Source organism: Phoenix dactylifera, chromosome 8, assembly GCF_051530095.1.
Source record: "Phoenix dactylifera cultivar Ajwa chromosome 8, Ajwa_hap1_PhDact_Kaust_v1.1, whole genome shotgun sequence".
Taxonomy (NCBI): Eukaryota; Viridiplantae; Streptophyta; class Magnoliopsida; order Arecales; family Arecaceae; genus Phoenix; species Phoenix dactylifera.
The window spans coordinates 2869200-2892709 of NC_143197.1; the positions used below are offsets into that span (position 1 = coordinate 2869200).

Here is a 23510-nt window from a genome sequence, read left to right on the forward strand (position 1 = left end):
AAGGGTTTAATTCTTTTTTTTTTTTTTTTTTTTTTTTTGCCGTTGTTGTAGAGTTTAAGGCAAAGGAGAATTGGCATGCCCGATCGGCGGGGGACGCGCCATCTACGAACATTTCAGAGCACGGGGCACGATGCACCCGTTAACTCTTTGGTGGATCAGACCACTGACATGGTTCCACGTCGGATCACAAGTCGGGGACCCTCCATCTACGAAGTATCAGACGTAATGACGCGCACGCACATCGGGGCCGTAGTCAACAGAAAGCCTGGAAGAAAGATAAGAAAAGGCTGCCAGAACCCAACGACCCTCCCGTTCACATCACATGCCCGCAGGAATGATTAACACCGCCGAGTTCCACTTCCCCATCGCAATCTAGATGCTCTTCCAACCGCTATATATCCGTAACGGCCGTTATCAGCCTGGTCCCGTCTTTCGCTGGAATCATTCCGAAATACGTAGTACTCTGTTCCAACGGGCGTTATTTCCACTATTGGACTGAAGGGCGCTCAATTAATCTCCGGAGCAGATCAAGACCGGGACCGAGACCCGGGGCCTCCTCCCGACTTCCCCCATCACCCTCTAGTTTACCGTTGCAAGTGGGACACGTCGCATCCCATTTGGCCACTTGTCTCCATCAGGCCCCCTTTGGACTCTCCCTCTCAAGGCAACCCCCACTTCAGTCCCCTTTCCCCTTTCCAACTCAACGAGAGCAACGTCTCCTTCGCTCCCCCTACCTTCCGTCCCAAGAATCCTCCATTATACCTTCTCCACCGTTCTCCCTTTCCTGGGCACGCTCCCTCTAAGAACTCCGGCGGATGGATCGCCGGCATTCCTGACAATGCCGCCGGAACAACAGTTGCTCTCCCTTTTCTTCTTATTATTGCTCTCGTTGGAAGGCGGCTTGTCCGCGAGGTTCGACTTCGGGACCCTGACGCTCGGGAGTTTAAAGCTTTTGGGCGACGCCCATCTCAAGAACGGCAGCATCCGCCTCTCACGTGACTTGCCCGTCCCCAACTCCGGCTCCGGCCGCGCCCTCTACGCCGACCCCGTCCGCCTCCGCCACCCCTCTACACGCCTCCCCTTTCCCTTCTCCACCTTCTTCTCCTTCTCTATTACTAATCTCAACCCCTCCTCCATCGGCGGCGGCCTCGCCTTCCTCCTCACCTCCGACGACCGCGCCCTCGGCGACGCCGGAGGCTTCCTCGGCCTCCTCACTGCCTCCGCCGGCGCCGGCGCCGGCGGCCCCTCCGTCGTCGCCGTCGAGTTCGACACCCGCATGGACGTGGAGTTCCAGGACATCAACAGCAACCACGTCGGGGTGGACATCAACAGCATGGTCTCCGCCCAGGCCGCTGATCTCGACTCCGCCGGCATCGACTTGAAGAGCGGCGACCGCATCAACGCCTGGATCGAGTATGGCGGCGCTGGCGGTGGCGCCGTCGACCGCGGGCTCCTCCAGGTCTTTGTCTCCTCCTCCACCGTCCGCCCCGCCGATCCGGTCCTCTCGGTTCCCCTCGACCTCGGCCAATTCCTCGACGACTTCACCTTCGTCGGCTTCTCTGGATCCACCCAGGGGAGCACCGAGATCCACAGCATCGAATGGTGGAGCTTCTCCTCTCCCTCTCCCAGCGCCGTCCCCTCCACTACTCCCCCGAAGCTCAACTCCCCCAGTTCCAACATCTCCGCCCCTTCGCCGTCCGTCTCCATCGCGGCCGCCGCGGGCCCGAGCAACGAGACCGCCGTTGCCCATTCGTCGTCGCCGTGCCAGACCAACGGGCTCTGCAGGCAGGGCCCCGCCGCCGTGGCCGGGGTGGCGATGGCAGGCGTCTTCTTCGTCGCGGCCTGCGCCGGCGTTGGCATCTGGGCCTTCGCCCGGCGTGCCAAAGCCCTCAAGAAATGGAACGGCTTGGCGGCGGCTTCGGAGATTGTGAAGACCCCGAGGGAGTTCAGCTATCGGGAGCTGAGCACTGCCACCCGGGTCTTCGACCAATCTCGGATGATTGGCCATGGCGCCTTCGGGACCGTGTACAAGGGCATCATCCCAGAGACCGGCGCGATGGTGGCTGTCAAACGATGCATCCAGGGCGGCGGCGGCGATAATGGCGGAGCACAGGCGAGGGCGGAGTTCCTCTCGGAGCTTTCCATCATCGCCAGTCTCCGGCACCGGAACTTGGTCCGCCTCCAAGGCTGGTGCCACGAGAAGGGGGAGATCCTACTCGTCTACGATTACATGCTCAACGGGAGCCTCGACAAGGCCCTGTTCGAGCCAGAAGCGCCGCCTCTGGCGTGGCGCCACCGGAGGAAGATCCTGATCGGCGTGGCCTCCGCCCTCGCCTACCTCCACCGAGAGTGCGAGCGCCAGGTGATCCACCGCGACGTCAAGTCCAGCAACGTCATGCTCGACGAGGGCTACCACGCCCGCCTCGGCGACTTCGGCCTCGCCCGCCAGATCGAGCACGACAAGTCCCCCGACGCCACCGTCACCGCTGGCACCATGGGCTACCTCGCTCCCGAATACCTCCTCACCGGCCGCGCCACCGAGAGAACTGACGTCTTCAGCTTTGGCGCATTGGTCCTCGAGGTTGCCTGCGGCCGCCGCCCCATCGACGGCGTCGACCGGCCCGCCGGCAGCAGCACCCAGTGGTGCAGCAATTTGGTCGAGTGGGTATGGGGATTGCACGGCGGGGGAAGAATTCTAGAGGCGGCGGACCGGCGGCTGGAGGGGGAGTTCGACGAAGGGGAAATGAGGAGAGTTCTGTTGGTGGGGTTGGCATGTTCGAGCCCGGACCCAAACCTGCGGCCGGGGATGAGGAGTGTCGTCCAGATGCTGAGCGGCGAGGCCGACCCGCCCTTTGTGCCGGTATCCAAGCCGTCCATGACCTTCAGCTCCAACCACCACCTCCTCCTCAGCCTCCAGGACAGCGTCTCCGACTACACCGCCATGGGGCTCAACCTGTCCTCCTCCTCCTCCTCCTCCTCCTCTCTTCGGAGTACACTCAGAGGTGGCAGCGGAGGGTGATGACCTCTGCCGCCCACCGGGAGGTGATTGGATTCCAGCCTGCCTCGGATTCTTACATACGGTATATGTACGTATAATTATAATTATCGTCGGCATGCTTATAAATCTATCCCATTTATTTATTTATTTATTTATATCAAATTCATTATTCATTTTAATTATAACTTACGTTCATCATTTGTTTATCGGTATAAGAATGGCAAGCACAACATAGATTAGGGGCCTCTTAATTTTTTTTGACTTTCTTAATTAATCTTATTTTTTAGTTTAATGGTTAATAATATCCTGTGCACGGAAAGGTATCATAACTTGTATATTATTTTATATTATTTAGCTGGGCAACAAAAAGGCTACGATGATGCCTTTCAAGCTAAGCATATATTTAGAGAGCACAACAAGATTGTCTGCTTATGTGGCTAACTATTTAGGAACTATCGGAGGGAGAGTTGCTTCGAATATTCTATGAGCTTGTATTTTTTGCTTTTATTGCATGTAATCGTATACATATTGTATGATCAACCTGTTAAAAAAAAAAAAAAAAAGCTACAATGCGGAATGATAGTTTTATCATACTTTCTACTAGTTATAAGGTACTTATTATGTATTTATTACAGATATATTTGCTCAAACGTGTTTTGAAATTATTAGTGCGTGATGTGGTTAGGGGGGGCCTCCTTTTTTTGGCGACAACGGTGGGCCGTCCTTCGGATCTGGTGCCGTTGACAAGGCGGCGTTGCGTAAAGGGAAAGGGTGAGGACGGCCGTGGAAATTTGGTGCTGGTTTGATCATTAGTATATTGAAATGGAGAAGAAACGGTAGGAAGGGAACCGACAACCGAGGTGAAGTCACGTGCCATGATGGTTGCGTATTGCCTCTGCTAGTTCACAGGAAAATTTGTTTTCCAGTTTTTCCTCTCTTTTTTTTTGGAAAACCAAAAATGTTTTTTTCTTGGTATGATTAAAAATGGATTTCCCCAAATTCAGCACGCTTCTTGACCGATTTACGTATTTTGGCATGTTTGATTATACTAAAAAAAGAGCTCGGAAATCCTGAACTTAGAAAGAGCTTCTTGGCATGTTTGATATGTTTGGTTAGAAGTTCAAGCATGCGAAGAAGCTCTTAGAAGTGAGAAATTATTACATGGATCGGTCCAATGGACTAGTCCAAATCCTAAAGCACATATAGGGACATTTCTCATCTGGTCTTAAATTTTCTAGAAAGAGTGGCTAATTTTTTTTCCTAAAGCGGGTGTTTCATATAGTTCGAATATGGATACATCTAATAATGTCAGAAAACAATAGATTTTGGAGTGCTCTAGGTAACTCCTCCTTTCCGGCCCACATGGTACTTTTGCATTGACAGGCCACATAAGAAGCGGCCTCTTTAAATATGTGCCTGGTCTGAAAGACCACACTGATCACTTACCATAGTCTAAATATCCAAAGAGTGACTATTTGGCTGGCCTGTCGGGCTTGGTCTATCCAATAGTTAAATTTAGAAAGTCCAGAATTTTTAAATGTGCAATATGAACTCATATGCGACATGCAGCCGCGTTAACTGGATGATGAGCGTACCATGGTTGTTGACCTGTCATACGTCGAAGTCCAGGGCGAGTGCAGGTTAAAACTTACTGTTTTGGTGGCTTTCATAGAAACAGCAAATAGAATTGATGTTGGCTATACACTCAACTTGTCGTAATTTGATTGAAAGAGATGGTGTTAATTTGATGGTAAGAGGACGGGTGCAAAATTATGCCAACAAAGAAAGTTTTAACTCCATTTTTGCGTTAATAACCCTCTTATTAGGCTAAACTGCTTAATTAGCCGAACTCTCTTTTTTTGCTTGAGTTCGAGAACTTTGAAGGAGTGTAACGGGGGATTTTGCAAAATATGACAGCACTCAGTCCCCACCTTTTGGTTTACTTAACCCAATTAACTCAGATAAACATGGATAAAACTATTCCATCAAAATATATGTTGTTTTATACTTTCATCTTTGCACAAAGTTATTCCATTTAAACTGGCCAACTTGGTGTTGCTGATCTCAAACAATGGTGGCGCTTTCAGTGCATTTGTTAGCGGGTGTATGTGAAAGGGGCCAGTAGTTGGCTGTCTCATTACCTTTTTTTTTAATTCTTGGCAATGGGCTTCATTACCTGCTAATATCTTTGAGTCAGCTTGCACATCCTTGTGGTGGAATGATGCCATTTTCCCTCAGCATTTCCATCTTGGTAAGCATAAAAAAACATTGTTCTTGAGTAAACGGAAGGAAAGAGCAGATAGCCAAGTGGAAGCAGCCTGCTTATATATGAGAGAGATTCCATCAAGTTGCATGGCTTATGATAGAATAAGAACTTGAAAGTAGTACCAGAAAATAAATAAGAATTTGCATATAGTATGTGGTAGAAACTTCAAATGACTATAAAATATAAATAATCAACACGAGCTTCAAGCTAGGATCTCCACTTATAGCGCTTACTACTCAAATTTGGCCATCAAATTAAGTTCTTACTTGACTAAACTTAATATTCCATGTTCACATGGAGCATTTAGTCTATTGATTTGTTTGTGCAACAACTTGTTTAGATTGAAAACTCTCTCAGCAATCTTTTTATATTTGATGGTAGCACATGTAATACATGAAGAATAGTGTGCGAGTGGAAAACAAATAAACAAGCTAGTGCAACGCATACCAGCCATATTATAGTCATCCATATGCTTGATCCGAGACAACAAATGCCAATGGCAAGTGATTGGATATTTTGAAGTGGTTCGCCATACATGTGAACATTTAGTGAGCATTAGAAGGGAGCATGTCTGTTGGTTAAATAAAAAAAAGGGAATCATATTCTCTTTAGGATGTATGTCTTGAATTGCGAGAGAAACCCTAGCAAAAAATTCGACTCCACGTTCGTCTTATGATAGAAGGGTTCTATGTGGTCACGGTCCTCTGGCCATTTGGCACCCGAGATTAGCACATGGACATTAGGAATGCTACAAGGATTTGGAATCAACCCCTAGGTTGGCTAGCTTGAAAATCTAATGGAACTTCAGCAATATGAGCTCCATAGTAGGGCAGCTGCAACTATGTAAACGAAGGTTTGAGTGTGGACCAATGCCCGATTTATTGTGCATTTAGTTTGGATTCTCTCCAATGGGGTCGATCGATCATTGATTTATTAGATTAGGGCATACGTGGTAGCCTTGTTCAATAATTCACCACTCATTGATGCATGGATTGTGAACTTTTATACGCAAGACTTCATGTTGCATGGATAGGCTCATGCACATATCTGGTATTTACTGATGAAATGATTGTAACTTTTAGTAGTTTTCAAAGTAAAAGATGTTCGGAAGTAAAACAAATTTGTAAGAAACAATGAACGATGCACTGGCATTTCCAGTAACCTAGTAGTTTAAGTCAGGAAGGCCTGGGAAGAACCTCATCTTGCCTAGGTAAATGGGATTATATGACCTGGGGCAAACTTTAAAAAAATACATATTCTAGAACCATGAGCATGTTCAACTCTATGCAAATCATATAGATTTACTTTTTATCTAGATCTAAAGTTTCATTATATGTACCTCCTCATCCATGACCAGGTCTGAAGCAATTTGCCATCAATACTTGAGAAAATAGTGCAAGATAAACACTTTGTCTTGCCTATGTATCCAAGAATTTTTTTTTAAAAAAGAAAGGAAAAAAACTTCAGTTAATGCAAATCTTACGAAAAAAAACATCAATATGAAACAATTTCAAAGCGAAATTTCATTTGTCTATCCCTCTAGCTTCTAGGTGAGGCATATGTTGCTCGCATGAAAATTAAATTAAAGGACAATAATAATTAAATTAAGAAATAATTAATTAAAAATTATATTTAATTTTACAACGAACTGTAACTCTTACTACAAAAATCATTTGATGGATTCATTGGGTTCACCTACCATCTGATATTAGCTGCCATTGTTTTTAACGAAGACTTTGCTGATTTGGACAGGCTCCATGTCTATGTATAGCAAGCAACTTATACCTGTATTTTTAAATTATTATAATTCCTATCATAACCATAACAATCCAGTCTTATTCTAGTTTTATTCTAGATACTTGAGATCGACTCCACGAATCTTCAGTCAAATATTCTAAAACGTCCAGTTTTAACAGAATTATCAAAATTAGTTTTGGGATTTCAAAGCGTACCAACCTAAATATTTTTGACCAACCGCAGTTCCCCTTTCTGCCCTTCCGTCCTCGCCCGCTCTAACGGCTGAAACCAACGCCAACGGCTAAACTCCAACCGACAAAACCTTCGTTGTTGTTCGATCCAAGCCTTTTCCCTACTCCTGCGAATCTTGACCCGCGTCTGGTCCTCAATTCCCGCCTTAATTCAGACACGTCCGCCTCTTGCGGAATGGAAACCGACGTCTCCCTTTTCCTCCTCTTCGATCCCTCCCCTCCCCTCCCAAATCCGAAAGAACCGTCTCCCTCAGGAGGTTTTTCGATCTTCTGGGGCCATTTCCTTGTTTAAACTGGATCAATTTGATAAGTTATTTGTTTTTTATGGTGAAATTTGTAGTTTGTTCGACGAGATTTTGCCCATTTGATGAATCGAGGGACTTAGTTCTTTATGCCCATCATTTTTTGACTATAGTGGATGCTGTAAATTTTTTGGAAGAATCCACAGGTACGTACGCTAGCTAGAGGGTTTCTTTATCGAGAAATGAGCTGCTTTTCTTGTTTTAACGCGCCGGCGGTCGACGACGCCGGCGAGAGGAGGGTATCAAGAAAGATTCTGGAGGCAGGGAAGAGGCCGGCTCCTGTGGCAGTTGCTCCGACGAGGGTCAGCGAGACATCCCCAAAGCCCGGTGAGTTGCTGCTCATCTGTCTTCTATTGTTACAAGCATGAAACATCGCAGTTTCTAATGGATTTTTAAGGTTATCGCATGAGACTCGTCGATTCTCCGATGAATTGCGTGCGGATCGATCCAAGTAGTAAAAACTGATGGAGTATTTGGTATTACAATGTAATGCGCGAGGTTGAATGATAGCTTGCTAATATAACCTTGAGGAACTTTAACCGCAACTGTTCGTTATTCTAGCTGCTGCTTGGTTCAAATTACCTACCACTCTTGGGTGTTATCATCTTGATTGATTGAATCTTAACCATTTGTTTTTCATCTACTTCTGTGTTTTAATTTGATAAATATCATTTTATTTCCTTTTCTGTGGATGGAAACTTTTCCCAAGTTTATGGTGAATAATTAATTTATTGATTAATTATCAAACAAATACTATGCTTCACATTTACCCCTCCACCGCACCTATTCTTTTGCAGCTTGACATCTTGCACTAATTTGTCTACAGATGTCATACATAGGATTCTACAGATGTAATTCTTGTACCCTCTACAACTGATTCATGAATCAGTCAATACAAATTCCTTTTCATGTAATCCTATGTACAAATCTAGGAGGTCTTGGAGCATGAATCAACGCCCGGTCCATGTTAGCTAGCTTGCAACCATTTTCTCCCATTCCTGGTTTTCTCCATCCAGATTCACTCTTCCATGTTTCCTGTTGTAGCTAATGTGAATTTATTCAATCAGTGGACTTAAAATTGCAGTGTGCATTTCTATGTTCTCTTTACTGGTACTGATGAAAGAATATTTGCTGTATGGAAATTATATGAGCCAAAGATTTAATTTTGAATTTATCATTCAGAATGACTTTTTACATGTTGAAACATTTCTAGACTGCATCCTCAATAATCTGCATCACTGCTACTGTCTATGAGGGCAAAATTTGGTTGTGTTTTTCTGCAAGGGAGAATAGTTTAGCCAACTGAGGGGATCCACATTTATTTCTTCTGCATAGGAACATGGCATTGCTTAACTTGGATATTGGTCTATGCTGTAACCTTCCCTGCGCAGAAAATCTCCCTCAGAAGACCTCAACAGGGAATGCAGCTGAAGCAGCACCTAAAAAGGAAACCGGAAATGGAAATATTGCTTCGCAAACATTTACATTCCGCGAGCTAGCTACAGCTACCAGGAATTTCCGTGCTGACTGCCTGCTAGGAGAAGGGGGCTTTGGTAGAGTTTATAAGGGACATCTTGAGAAAACTAACCAGGTATTCTTTTCTCCAGCTCTGCTCTCTAGCCAATGATTTTTCCTGAATTTTTTTGGCGATTTTGAGAGAATTGTTCATGGATTAAATACTTGTGCCATTTTGTTTGCATCAGCTTGTGGCTGTTAAGCAACTAGACAGGAATAGTTTGCAAGGCAACAAAGAGTTTCTTGTGGAGGTCTTGATGCTCAGTCTCCTCCATCATCAAAATCTGGTCAATCTTATCGGGTATTGCGCTGATGGAGATCAGAGACTGTTGGTGTATGAGTATATGCCCTTAGGTTCCCTGGAAGACCATCTGCTTGGTGAGATTTAGTTTTTTCAGAATTATTTGCCATCTTGGAACCTGCCTATTTTTGTCAGCATCGAGTTTCAACCTTCTTGGATCATTAGGCTTTCTTTTACATGCATTAGTTCTAAGATTAACAGGCCATCTTTTTCAGGCTTCAAACCTATGATTTTCTTTTATATATCTAAATATGATGCCGATATATAGTTTATCCTTTCATTGTTGTTTTGCATATTGCTTTTAACTTAATGGATTCTGCACTACATTGTCTTCACAGAGATCCCTCCTGATCAGAAACCACTAAGCTGGTATACTAGAATGAATATAGCTTACGGCGCTGCTAAAGGTCTAGAATACTTGCATGAGAAGGCCAGCCCACCTGTGATCTATCGCGATCTAAAATCATCCAATATCTTACTTGATGAAAGTTATCATCCAAAGCTTTCTGATTTTGGACTAGCCAAAGTTGGCCCAGTAGGAGATAAACTGCATGTCTCGTCGAGGGTGATGGGCACATATGGCTACTGTGCACCAGAGTATGCAAGAACAGGTCAGCTCACTTTGAAGTCGGATGTATACAGTTTTGGAGTCGTTTTATTGGAGCTAATCACAGGGAGAAGAGTCATTGATACAACCAAGGATAAGGACGAACAGAATCTGGTCGCTTGGGTATGTGCTGCCTAAATCTATCTATATAGCTGAGCATGTGTAATTAGACTCAACACCATAAAGTGGAATTCATGCACACTAGTCAGAAATTTCCCTAAAGATGAAACAAATCTTCATATCATTAGTTCAATTCACACATTTCACTCGTGCCGAGTTTGTTGATACCTCTTCATGTTATGCTACTTCCTATGATCCTCCTACTCTTGTTCTGATTTTACAGGCACAGCCCATATTCAAAGACCAGAAGCGGTATGCAGAGCTTGCCGACCTGCTTCTCCAAGGGGACTACTCTGAGAGAGGCTTGAATCAAGCTGTTGCTGTGGCTGCCATGTGCCTGCAAGAGGAAGCTGAAGTCCGGCCATTCATGGCTGATGTTGTTGTGGCCTTAAGCTTCCTCACTGGAGAACCGGCTGCTTATGAAGAGAGCTGTTCTCAATCCTCCCAATCCACACCAAGGGAAGAAGATATCGAACCAGATGAACACGGCTTGCAGGATTTGAGTGCTTTCGATCGGCAGCGTGCGGTGGCAGAGGCCATCCGATGGGGTTCGAATTCAAGACAACCAGGGGGGCTAGCATCAAACTGCTGGTTCGTTGTAATATAAGAGATTGTTTGAATTTGGTCTTGTAGTTATACAAGTATAGCTCATTCCTTTCATCCAAAAGATCGAAGGGACATCTTTTGCAACTTGATCCATTTTCAAAAATAACATGTCGATGGTAGTTTCCATCAGTATCATGCAGATATGTGGGTTGATGATTTCATATACAGAATTCTGTCATCAGTACAGTAGATGCATCATTGTTTCTAGGTAATGGTTGCTGAGGATCCTCGTCTCTAATTGGAGTCGGCAACGACGACGTCAAGAACGCCGACTTTGATATAAATTGGATCCCACCGGTGCGGGGGCCTCTTTGACCTCCAAAACCCCCTTCCACTTCTCCAAATCCATCCTCCTTCCCACCACCGGAAATGTCTCTTCCGCCGGTGTCCGACATGGAGAGCTCTCCCGCGAACCGACTCCTAGAAGCGGACTCGCTGCCCGACGGCTTCGTCGAGAGCTCCACCGAGCCCCCGGCTGCGCCGCCGGACTCCAAGGACGCGTTACACGGTCTTGGTCCCTCCGGCGAGCGGGGAGACGGATTGTCACTCTCTGGCGCGTCCGAAACCCTAACTCCCGAGAGCTTAGCGGATGGGCTGCACAAGTTGACAACGAAAAAATCTACTGATTTCTTATCGCAAAAGGACAGTCTTGATCATCGCGATGATTCAGTGGGAGTGGAACATAGGATCTTGATGCCTACACCGGACAATGATCCATCGGAGAAGTCGAAGGAGATGAATTCGCCCCAGAACGAGATCTCGGTGTCCTCGTCTTCAGAAGAAAGCCGAGGGGACTGTCAGTCCTCTGGAAAAGGTATTGATTTTTATCTTTTATTTGTTTTTTCTCAAGTAGCCAAGTGATCAGAAGTAAGAATTAGATCATGATTTGTATCTTTTTTCAGGGTTCTAACACGAATCTTTTTGGTCTTTTTGTTTTTTTTGAAATGAAGTATGTAACTTGTGTGAGCTAATGATTTTTGTATCGGAGAACAAACGGCGGACACTGGGATTCGTTCTAGAAAGATTGCTACTAAGAAGTTCTTTCAAAACGGAAGCCACTTCTTTTTGTCTCTCCTTCCGTTTATGAGTTCCTTTGATTTAATGATTTTATTTATGAACATCTCCTTTTGAAGGAAGAAAGCTGCCAGCTTCTTCAAGGTTGTTAAAGGAAGGCTTGAACAGGGTAATAGGAATTGAATAAGAAAAGATGATTTCATAACGAAATAATAAGGTCAAATGATGTAATGGAGATAGGAGTACCGTTTTTTCTTTATTTCTTGTATTCCTTTTTTTTCAAAGAAAACATGGCCTAGGAATAGAAGGGTAATAGTTTCAAGAGACTGTTGTTTTTTATGGCGATATGTTCGAGGAAAAGGTGGAAGTTTGTTGGGAAATCAGGGAATTATTCTATGAACCTTGTAGTAGAGGAATTTGGTGGCAGCTTCAAGATAAGGTGATCTTAACAACCTGGCCGTTTAGATGATATGGGAAAATGATAAGCAGAGTTAAAAATGTTATCTTTTATTTTATTTTGGGAGAGGGGATAAGCATGAAGAAGAAGAAGAGAACTGAGGAGAGAAGAGCTGTGTCGATTGAATGATTAATCTTCATGGTAGTTCATAAATGAAGGGAAGATAGTAATGTGGGTCACACAATTGCCCTTCATCAGTACTTGATTCTGATATATACTAGTTGTTTCATATTAAGATAATAAATATGGGCCCTAATACAAGTAAGATACTGGCTAAGACAGATAACATGCACATTAACATCAAGATATTAGTTTATTGATAGTATCTTTAACAAGACTAGCTGATAGTGTTCTTATATGTTTCGATAAAGTGATCATCAATTTAAGTAAAAAAAATGGTCTGGGATCACAGGTCATGGGAATTTTAATTGCGTGTCTACAATGGCCATCTGGAGAACTCCTTTATAATAATTGCACAATTGCATAAATAAGTATTTTTATGAAGACATATAAATATGAGATATTTCATAGTGACACTACTTTTAGCCAAAAAAACTAAAATAAATGATGTTTGACTTGCATAGAAGTAATTGTGGTTCTCGGTCAAAAAGAAATACCAAGGACTTGCATATTAGGATGGATTGGTGATCTCTGCATGAAGTATGTGAAGTTTCTTATTTTGACTACTCCTAGTGGAATGTGTTGCAATATATTTGTAGTATGTAAGCACCGAAGAAGCCAGCAAATCTTAGCTAATGATTCATTAGGTGCACAGAAACTTACACTGAACTGTCAGATTTATTGATACTTGTGTTTTCTTTCCCATGGTCTTTGTAGATGCTAAAGGGTCCTTGGAGTTACATACCACCAATTGGAAGGAAAGATCCACTGTAGAATACGCTGATAGTTTAAAACATCAAAAGGTAGTCACTAAATATTGTAGTACCCTTGTTGTGTTATATCAATTCTGCAATGTTGAGGAATAAAAATTAGTTGGAGATAGTCATTCACCAACTTATCTGTACCCTGTTTCTTCTTATAGCTACGATTGATAGCATAGACAATTAAATGAGATCATCATCTGTACTGGTTTTATTTTGCCTGAATGATACTTTGAATGATGTTTACCTTGATGATAAAATGAATTATGCTTGCAAAATTTGACTGTAGCTACTGTAAATTTGTATTAGTTCCATTTTGCTATGATATATTTTCTTTTTTCCTTTTCCCATTTTTTGAAGGGCACCATTTCCCTTATCACTTTGTTCCAGGAAGCTGGTTTTTTGCCTATGCTTTTTCTTTGTGTTACCTAGGAATTTTGGCGTTCTTGTTTTCTTCCAGGAGTTCTTTGGTCTCTTTGAAAACTTGCATTGTAGGCTACTATCATGCTGTACTACCTTCTTTTTCTTCTAGATTTTTTCCTTTCCCAGAAGGACATAAGTCAAGAATTACATGGATCAGTTTGTTGTGTCAAAGCAGCAAATCTTTTGGTTTCTGTAGCTTGTGGGTTCATGACATAGAAAATTAGTTTTTTACTTTTGGTATTTTAGCTAGTTTCTTTTAATTACTTTCAGCGCGTGAATTGCAGGGTGATATCACTTTGTATCTCATTGTCTTTTCAGGATGAAGCAAAACGTAAAGCTGTAAAGCGTGGAATAAAGTCAGAAGAAGAGTCATTAGAGTTTACTTTGAATTATCAGAAAGTTATAGCAGAAAGAGATGCCGGCAAGTATCAAGATATTACTTTATTAACTTTCAAGATATGAAATGTTCGTGGCTGAGCACTAAATAGGGACATATAGTATTATCATAGTCTATGCTTTGTGCCTCTGGGAGTGCCACCCACGTTTCATGAAATATATAGTCACATTTATCACAATAACCCTTGCGCCCCTCATTTGGGTGTTTGCTAAATCATTAATTTATGACCCTTTCTGGATGTTTTCTTTAAGAAGTTCTTTTTGGACGTGCCTTAATGAGCTTGAAGATATCTTTTCAGTAGGCTTTATCATGACTATAGTCGGAATCAGAATATCCAATCCTTGAATGTGAAGATATTGGTGCTCTGTGACAGTTGGAATCCTAAAAAATGGGAGATTTATGTCCTTTGTCCTTAGAATATTCCATAGCACATGCTTATCTGCCTGTTTTCTGATGTTTATGACTCTATACATTTAGTTATTTTAATTTAGAAAGCTCCTTGAATAAGTAACAATGGCCTCTATTTCCTGCAACCACATTTTTTTCAGATTAAATTATATCAGGTTTCTTGTTTTAAATTTGCTTGCATCTTCAAGCTGTTGCTGTTCGAGAAAGGCTTGAGCCACTTTGTAGAGAGCTGCAGTGTCACAATAAGATGCTCATGGTACATTCTCCAATTAAAAGGCACAATCAAATTATAATGGCATTATTTCTATATGCTATTCAACTATATTTATAGTTGATGTACTTTATTGCAGGATGAATGCCAAAGATTATCAACGGAGGGACAGAATATGAGACTAGACTTGTCTACAAAATTTAATGATGCAATCAAGGCATGCTCATATTTTATAGTAGTCATAAATACATAGTTAGTGCTTATTTCATTAAGAAAATATACAGTTTGCATAAATGTGGTTTGGAACATCGAGAATCTTTCAAAGGTGCCATATGTTGAAATGGGAAAATAATAGATATTAGCTACCCAAAACAAGCTCCATAAATGAAAAATTTTGATATTCAAACGGTGAATTATGGAATACGAATATACAGCATAAGCACTCACTACTGTATATACAAACAGTATTTAAGCAATAGAAAGTTATTGATGTAAAATAGCTAAACGGCTTTATCTTTGTTTCTCGTATGTTCTTTTTTTTCTGATTAAATCTTTTATATCAATAAAATGTTATAGTTCAGTAAGTTACCCTATGCCTGGGCAGTATGATAGATCAAAGAACAGCAAAACAGTAAAGGAGAGATGAGGATCTCATTCGTAAAACAAAAGCAAAGAGAAGACAGAAGACAATAGAAAGGGATACAGTTTTTCATTTAAAAACTAATCATTCTTGATTTTATATGCAACTGACCTTCAAGAACCTGAATCGAGATATCGGCCCCATATCTGGACACTGACAGCAAATTTCTTTCCAACATCTTTTGTGCAGTTCTAGCCTTTCTTTCAATATTAGAAGATTGTGACCTCCATTGTAGTTTTGACGTATACCTTGTTGGGTTTCCACGAACTCAACATTCCCAAGAGGGTTCTTGTAAAAGGAGCTGCCTTCTGAATCACTTCCTGTGTTTCTATGCAACATGACACCCCAGGAGCACGTTCTAAACAAACTTAACCACATTTTCACACAAAATAAACTGCTAGGTACAAGCATCCTTCCGAAGGTTACGGATCAAGATATTATTCAGAACCACCATGCACACAAAGTGAATGGAATTTAAGCCACAAGGACAATCAGGATTCCAAGAATCAAAATTATAAGATAGCTACGTATGGAAGCATCTTAGTTTTATGTCACTATTTATTCGTGAAGGACATTTTTCTAATCACCTAATTTTCTTCAGAATTGGGTGGCTAGATTTCTGTATTTTTTATTGATTTATAATTTCCAATGTCTTCCTTGGTGGTAAGGTATCTTGTGCACGTGCCAATAGAAAAAATATTTTGTGCACATGCAAGATACTAGGCAGAATAACAGAAAAAAGGTTAAGTTCTTACACATTTGATTGTTGAAGCTTATCTGATGGGGACATTCTAATAACGTCTGACAAGGCGATTTATGAAAGTCTTGTGCATTGTCGAAGGAACCACGAGCATACCTTCTGGCAAATGTATATATACTAACTTACTAAGATATGTGATTGTACACTTTAAGAGAAAAGGAAAGCAAAGTTGATGTCCTTATTAACACTAATGTATATACATACACCAAAAAGAAGAAAAATAAAGAAAAATAAATATTTACAAATATAATTATCAGATATTTTTAGTACCGTGGTTGTTATAGGGGAGACAGTTTTCTCTCCGTGATACTTGAATGTTCTGTCCACTGGGATAAGTGACTCAACTGGCAGACTGTTAAGGAAGTGTATTCTAAGCCTTTGTTTGGGTAATCAAGTTTTTGTCACCCTTTACTTCAACTTTATTCTCTCTCTCTCTCTCTCTCTCTCTCTCTCTGTGTGTGTGTGTGTGTGTGTGTGTGTGTGTGTGTGTGTGTGTGTGTGTGTGGGTGTGGGTGTGTGTGAGGGGGGGGGGGGGGGGGGGGCATGCGTGGATTATATTGTGCCATTTATGAACAACTAAGCAATCAGTCCAATCATTGTGCCTTTCTGCAACTTGGGGCCATGGGGCCATTGCTAATTAGTAGGCCAAATTATTGACCATCTCATATACACAATCAAACTGAGCTAATCTCCTCTGTCATCTCTTATGTCATAATAATTTTTCTCGTTTTTATGATACAAGTTGTGGTTTTATTAGTCCATCTTGTGTTTATGTTGGTTTATTGTTTCACATCATTTTTACTGGTACATCAGTATTCTGGTAGAAAGCCTGCTTCACTTCAGCAACATCACTCGCAAGGTGTTGTTTATGAAATACAACATGAATGATACTAGTCTACAATAATCTGCCTTTCTTTGTTTACTGTAAGATTAATTGAGGAAAAACATACATAACATTCACTAGGTATTTCCATGTATTGATTAAAAAATCATCGACTTCATTTTGGCTATTTGCCTTGCCATATGCCTTAAACCTGTTTCCAAGTTTTTCATTTTGTTTGCTTTGCATTTGTATTGTAATTGAGTTTTCTTATTGTTTTCTGATTTCTAGCAACTAATATTTTGATAATGGTCTCTGTATTGTGTTATAGGATGTAAGTAGTAAGCTCGAGGAGCAGAAAAATGAGTGCCTTTCTCAACTCAAAGACAATGAGATGTAAGATGTGATTTATGTTTAGATTGAATAGTTAACAGTAAAAATATGTTTTCATAATTAGATCTTGAATCATTTGGTTTAATGCTTTTGGAGCATGCTCTTATCATCTTATTTTGGCTAAGCATGGACTTTTTGTTTAGATATAGAGAATTCTTGACTTGCTTCTTAGGAGTTGCTTTTCTTGGACATAGTCATTACCTTTTTTAGTTTTTCCTTGCAATTTTTTCTGTGCATTTATTAATCATCATTATGAGTTGGATGGTACTTGATCATCATTAAAAGAAGTTTCTCTTATCATATACGATCTACGAACTAACAGAAATTTGGTCAATTTGATGGGCAAAATAAGTTAGCCTTCTAAACATCTACTAAAAGAATGATCTTAGAATTACAAATTTTGATGTCATTATGAAGGACCTTCGACCAAAGCATGTTATTAAGATTCTATGTCCACATGTGTATTATGGTCGGTGGAACCGTCCCGAATCGGGCAGTTCCACTCTTTCCGAGCCATACTAGTCGCTCCTCGGTACAGTTCGGGCTGTAAAAACGGCACGCTGCTAGAGTCGGAGAAGGAGAAGAGAAAGAGAGAGCGAGTGGTGGAGGGAGGGAGAAGCAAGGGAACCAACCGCGGCCTCCCCCCCCCCCCCCCCCCCCCCGGTCTCTGCCGGTGTCCACCACCTCTCCTTCTCCCTCCCTCTCCCGCTCGCTCTCTCTTTCTCTTCTCCTTCTCCGGCTCCGACAGCATGCCCTCTCTCGGTACAGGCCCGGCACGGCCCATACCGAGTCGTCCCGCCAGAGAACTGGTACAGTTCCTAGCACCGGTTCCTCTAACCTTGATTTATATTAATGTAATTTTAAATTATGTTCGATGTTGTGTGTATCACTGTTCAAAATAATTGGTGATTTTGGAGATCCTATCTAACTTGTCTTACCTCATGGTAAGAGGTGTGGTCTGTGGTTTTGGATTATATTTTGACAGTTTCATTTCTAGTGCAGTCATAATGAATATGAAATATTCTTTTCCCGGCAGCAAACATCTTTTCTTTTTTAAACAGATTGTGCACCTGCCATGATAATATATTTCATGTTACATTTTAATCTCCATTGGAATTTTTTCTGATAGTTATCAATTTTCGGAAATGTAAATGTCTCCCTCCCCCCAGTATCCTTACTTTAGGCTTTCATTATATTTCTCATGTTTCTTCTATCTAACACTAGGTTTTATGAGATTTTATTGTAGGCTGAGAAATAAGTTAAAACATCTTGCTGATCAATATGCTCTCTCTGAACAACAGTTTGCCCAAAAAGTAAGATCTTCTGTGGTTTTACTAATTTTTAACATGTTTACTATAAGATTAACTATTTTTCCTGGTTTAAAAAATTAATGTGCAGTTGAAACAAAAAACCCCGGAACTTCAGCTTGCTGATGTGAAAATTCGAAAACAACTAGAGAAGTCTGGTCAAGAACAAACTCAGATGCAACTGTACGCCGAACAAATTGCACAACTTATGGCCACTGAGAAGAGTTTGCATTTACAGCTTGCAGCTGATGGAGAAAAATTTCAGCAGTTTCAGGTACTTTTTCATATCTAATTTTGTCGCACTAAAGGTTCTTCAGAGGATATATTTATCAGGATATGTTATCCATTTATCATAAGTCAGTTACTAATTTAGACTGAGAAAATATTGCTAATGTTTGATGTAACACCACTGCTAGGACATTCTGCAGAATAACATCTGTACTTGGACTTGCATTTTAGTGCTTTACCCATATATGATGATCTGATAACATTGCAAATTGGCCTAGATGCATTCAACACACAAAAGATTTATGTTGTTGTTTCATCCACTTTATGTTGTATACATATAGAAAGAGGTTATGAGAGAGCAATATTAAATATTTAAATGTTGAAAAGTAATAGCCCAAGTATATGCTTACTAAATATCTGGTCTGTTAGTCTGCTATATTAATTATCAAACTACCTATCCTTGTCAACCTTCATTTAGTCATTCATTTTGTTCTTCTTATTGTAGAGAATATTTAGTTTTGTGCTGTTTATCTTCGCAAAAAATAAATCAAATCTTATGAGTGAGGATATTATTTGATCCACTTTGTTTGTACTAATTATATCTTCATTTCTGAGGATTCAGCTTGTTACACGGTTGACTCAATCAGCTTTTAAGAATATGCATGGCAAACAAGCTCAATGCCAAGTCTATGGTTCCACAAGAATTTTGAACCTTCTCCTTATTTGGAAGATTTACATGAATACACCATCTCAACTAGCTATCCATTACCCTATTATTGCATTTTGTAGGTTTCCTCTCAGAAGTCATCCTTAATTCCTAGTTGTTAGGCACATCATTTGGTATTCTTATTTCTACAATGCTGTTATACAGGCATGGACTTTTTATGTTACCCAAATTTCCAGCCGAAATTCAAATTTTTGTATTGATAAAGTTTGATGAATTGGCAAAAGGGCAGTCACTAGGGTTTTGGACATCAAATAAGAACCACCTGCTGATTAGCTGATGGAAGCATGAGCACATCCGGCTCACACTTGTTCTGCATTAATTTATTGACTGGGATGAGGACACTCCTGGCTTACTGGCTGAAGGGTGCGCCTCTTTTTATTTATTTTTTTTCCAGAAAATATTGGGCCTGATCAATTTCTTCCGAAAGAAGGATGTAACTTAAAAGTGCAACTTCCAGCCTAATTGAGTATATTTATATTGGAATTCCTACCATTGTCTATCAAGGAACCAGATGTTTCGAATCTCCAATTATCAACTGCATCATTAGTTCTTATGCTTTCCAGATAATGTCTTCTTTTGCACGGATCAAACAAGAATAAAACCAATATTCAAATGTATACTGTTCTCTTCAGGAAGCTTTGTCAAAAAGCAACAATGTCTTTGAAGCATTTAAGCAGGAGATGGAAGAGGTATTTTTGCATTTGAGTTGGGATTTCGTATTTATATAAAGTAATAGCCCCAAACTTTTTGAATATATAATTTTATGTATATCTTCTACTAACTAATATTATTTCTGTGGCACTTGAATTTAATCAGATGGCAAAATTGATAAAAGAACTTGAGAAGGAAAATGAATTTTTAAAGAACAAGTGTGAGAAGTCAGATATTGCCCTTGTGAACCTTGTTGAGGAGGTAAGCTGAGCATTCATGTTGAAATTAATTGCTAGTTTTTGATGTTTTTAACCCTCCAATGGCACTACCTCACTGAGAATCCAAGATTATAGGTCTTTGCTATGCAAAAAAAATTTGGTCCATGTAAATTATGTGTGGTTGCTTTTTTTTTTTTCTCATTCCCATGTCGATAAGACATGAAATGTTGTTGGTTTGTCATCTTCTTACATTGTCTATAGTGTAAATATCTGTTGTTTTTTTTGTCAGAAGCACGACAAGTATAGAAGTAAAATTCTAAATAAAAAGGGTAAGTGGTTGTATTTTTTATATAGGATTATACAAACTTCGGGCCTCTGAGCTGGTTAATGGCAAGTGGTGTCCTTTTACCACATGCCAACTATTATAATAGGCATAAAGACTATCCATAGTCCCAGCCCTTTAAGGTTGGCTTTAGAAATATCAGATTTTCCTTATTTCCAATAAATACATGATCTGTCAGGGAAGCATCTATGCACCTACTCCATCTAGACAATTTTATGCCTTCACTTCCCTTCTGATCCTAGCTTTAAATTGCAACCGTTCATTTGCCCGTGCAGTTTCCGATTTTCTGCTCACTTTAAAGACGGTATAGATTGTTTTCCACTTCTTTCTATCATACTAAGATGGCTCCAGAGGTGGGCATAGATATATAGTCCCTTTTAGCTAGTTACTCCACAGTCACAATATGGAAGCTAGTATTGATATATGAATTTTAATCATGCTCTAGATGATAATATGTAGCTGGGGGAAAAATTACAAGATTCAAGCTTTATCTCGTACATCTATCACCAGATTGGACATACGCTGCAAAAATACCCAGGGAACTCCTTGCTTTTCAGTCTGAATGTCAAGTATCTGTTCCCTTTTATCAAAAATTTTTCACGTGTATCTGTAGCTAACTTAATTGTTCAGGAGACAACATGTTGAAACTGTTTTCTAGATGTTTACATTTATAAAGGAACATATAAAAGTGAAAATCAAAAATAATATGTTTTCTTGATATCAGTCACTATAGGTGGAGAAGAGAATTTAGAGGGGGTGGTAAGTAAATTCAATGGTTTGGAAAATCTCAAAAGTCTGTTTTTGCTTTTTAGATTTATGGAGACAGTAACTTTTCCTGTTTAAAAATAAGGCAAGTATTAGCTTTCTCTGATGTAGAACAGTAATATGAGTGATGTGATAGAACTGAGTGAAAATCCTGTTGTGTACTAGTTCAAAGGTATTCGTAAGGGATGCCCTTGCTTCATGTATTGTGAGTTATCCTTCATGAATATGGTGCAGATATAATGGCTGCATCTGCATACTTTTTCCTTAGGAAAAAAAATATAAATAACATTTTCCTGCCATTTTATGCAGAAAAATCACGTGATTGGAAGTTGAGAATTTTCAGGAGAGTGGGTTGGGTTGCCAAAACACGAGTTAAATAAGAGCACTGAAGTTGAAAAGTTATAAATAGAATTTTATTTATTTTATTTTTAAATTCTCAGGTTTGTAATTACAGAGGAATGGTATAATCATAAATTATCATGATTTCTTGGCACATATGATCTCCACTTAAACAAGTATATTTGCACTGCTAAAGGAAACCGCGAAATCTGTCCTATAGTTTGGCCAACACAGGATTAGCTTGTTTTGGAAAATCTGTCCTATAGTTTGGCCCTCACAGGTTTAGCTTGTTTTCAAAGGTTCGGTGGCTATTATATGCTTGCAGCTATTGTTTCCATCCCCTTCGACGAAAGACAATCTTAGTGATTTTGCCCTGCTTTTAAATTGTCAAAGCGAGAACTTATGAAGAAACAGCTGGAAAAAGTGAAGAACCAGAAAGAGAAGCTCGAATCTTTGTGCCGATCACTACATGCAGAAAGGAAACAAAATTTAGTTGGCAGCAATACAGATCCAGTTAGTATGCAAGTCACAGGAGCTCCAGCAAATGAAGATTCCCAAAGTTAATGGATTTTGGCAGTTCTCACCAGCAAAAGTTTGCCTGAAATTTCAGATTTTGTGCAAGAATTTATGCCTATAGTGCAGTTCTCTCACATCTCATTATGTATTAAGATTCTTTTGTAAAATGAATCATATTATGTGATGATATCTCCTCGATGTGAAAATGAAAAGAATGGTCCTTTTGTCACCGCCTTATCCATATAGTGAATTCTGCATGAATTTTTTATGCGATTGTTTGAAGCTGAACTTTGCTGCTATTATCTCTAGTTGTTTCTTTAAACTAATTCTCAATATCCAGTCAGGAACCTGTTATTTTTTGAAATGTCTTGTTGTCTTGACCATTCTTTGATCAACATGTTCTTTCATTCCAGCTATTGGGTTCGTCAAATTCCATAAAGTGGACGAGTAAAGATGCTAGGTATATGTGATTGCTTTAAGCTAATGGGTAGTCCAAGTATTTTCCTCCTGCAGCCCCTCTTGGTCTCTTATATTTCTTCTTCGTGAATTCAGGCTAGTGTCGATTCGGTTTGATATGGACCAAACTGTCCGGTTCCGATCAATTCCACAAAAGATGATCTATAGGATCCCTGTTCTCAATATAACTAGTTCCTTCAAAGCATTTTATTTTTTATGCATTTATGGACTCAGAAACTACATACAGCAAGAAGCATTTCTATATTAAAGGTAAAGGTTCGTTCCATGGCATCATAGAATGCCATATTTGATGACTATAAAAAAAAGCTAAATCCATGTTACCATGTGGGATGGCGTGAAGTTGAAGTCCCTCGCAAGATAGGAGTCTTGGTGGTTGCAGCGCGTCAAATGCGATCACGGGACGGGATTCCTCTTCTGGACACTCGGTTTTTCTTTGAAGCAGAAAAGCTGGAGCCATTTCTTAATGCTGAGAAAACTGCCTTCAAGTAGAAAAGTTTGCGGCAATTTCTTATGCAACGACGTGAACGAGAGTTTGCGAGGATTGGGGAAAAGAAAAAAACAAGGTATAACAACAGGGCCCTGTAATTAATTCGTTAGTCATTCAAGTAACATTACCTGCATTTGTTATTCCACAGTGCGCCCATCTCCTCTCGCCATGGGATGAGCAAGGATGACATTTATTCGATGCAGTTGAGATGTCAAGCGGTGCAGGGTCCCATGTAAGACCAAAATGATGCAGAACCAAAATGAACCCAACTTGGAGCTGTGTAGGAGACTTTGTTTTAGATTTGGTTGAGTCCTTGCTTAGTTTAAATTGGGTCCAAAATTATAT

The 23510-nt window shown here is 40.6% G+C and overlaps 2 protein-coding genes across 9 annotated transcripts; both read left to right on the forward strand.

The window, feature by feature from the left end:
• LOC103709860 (Concanavalin A-like lectin protein kinase family protein) lies at positions 1-10806 on the forward strand. The gene is made up of 6 exons (XM_088702051.2): positions 1-3017; positions 7684-7881; positions 8946-9145; positions 9258-9447; positions 9709-10100; positions 10321-10806. Exons 1-6 carry the CDS (start codon positions 839-841, stop codon positions 10702-10704), a joined length of 3543 nt encoding a protein of 1180 aa, XP_088558177.2. The 5' UTR covers positions 1-838; the 3' UTR covers positions 10705-10806.
• A 127-nt stretch (positions 10807-10933) lies between these two features.
• Positions 10934-22925, forward strand: LOC103709830 (uncharacterized). Of its 8 annotated transcripts, XR_015967751.2 has the most exons (13): positions 10934-11517; positions 13012-13097; positions 13797-13899; positions 14472-14539; positions 14634-14711; positions 17046-17110; positions 18354-18420; positions 18506-18688; positions 19265-19427; positions 19514-19732; positions 20002-20058; positions 20186-20281; positions 22079-22438. XR_015967751.2 is itself a non-coding variant. In XM_039124274.3 (12 exons), the coding sequence occupies exons 1-12, from the start codon at positions 11073-11075 to the stop codon at positions 22923-22925; spliced, it is 1467 nt and encodes a 488-aa protein (XP_038980202.3). In that variant the 5' UTR covers positions 10934-11072. The 8 variants fall into 8 exon arrangements, 4 of the variants coding, with proteins under 4 accessions (XP_038980202.3, XP_038980204.3, XP_038980205.3 ...); XR_015967752.2 differs by lacking the exon at positions 22079-22438 and having other exon boundaries at positions 20002-20098; XM_039124274.3 differs by lacking the exons at positions 19265-19427; positions 19514-19732; positions 22079-22438 and adding exons at positions 22615-22661; positions 22754-22925.
• Positions 22926-23510: the final 585 nt, after the last annotated feature.

What these genes read in the sequence shown, in the direction of transcription:
- LOC103709830 (XM_039124274.3), top strand. Translation starts at nt 11,073, where the DNA reads ATGTCTCTTCCGCCGGTGTCCGACATGGAGAGCTCTCCCGCGAACCGA. An exon ending in CTGTCAGTCCTCTGGAAAAG is followed by an intron (nt 11,518 to 13,011) that starts GTATTGATTTTT and finishes TGGTCTTTGTAG; the next exon opens with ATGCTAAAGGGTCCTTGGAG. An exon ending in CAACTCAAAGACAATGAGAT is followed by an intron (nt 17,111 to 18,353) that starts GTAAGATGTGAT and finishes ATTTTATTGTAG; the next exon opens with GCTGAGAAATAAGTTAAAAC.
- LOC103709860 (XM_088702051.2), top strand. Translation starts at nt 839, where the DNA reads ATGCCGCCGGAACAACAGTTGCTCTCCCTTTTCTTCTTATTATTGCTC. An exon ending in CAGAGGTGGCAGCGGAGGGT is followed by an intron (nt 3,018 to 7,683) that starts GATGACCTCTGC and finishes TGCTGTAAATTT; the next exon opens with TTTGGAAGAATCCACAGGTA. An exon ending in CCTGGAAGACCATCTGCTTG is followed by an intron (nt 9,448 to 9,708) that starts GTGAGATTTAGT and finishes TTGTCTTCACAG; the next exon opens with AGATCCCTCCTGATCAGAAA.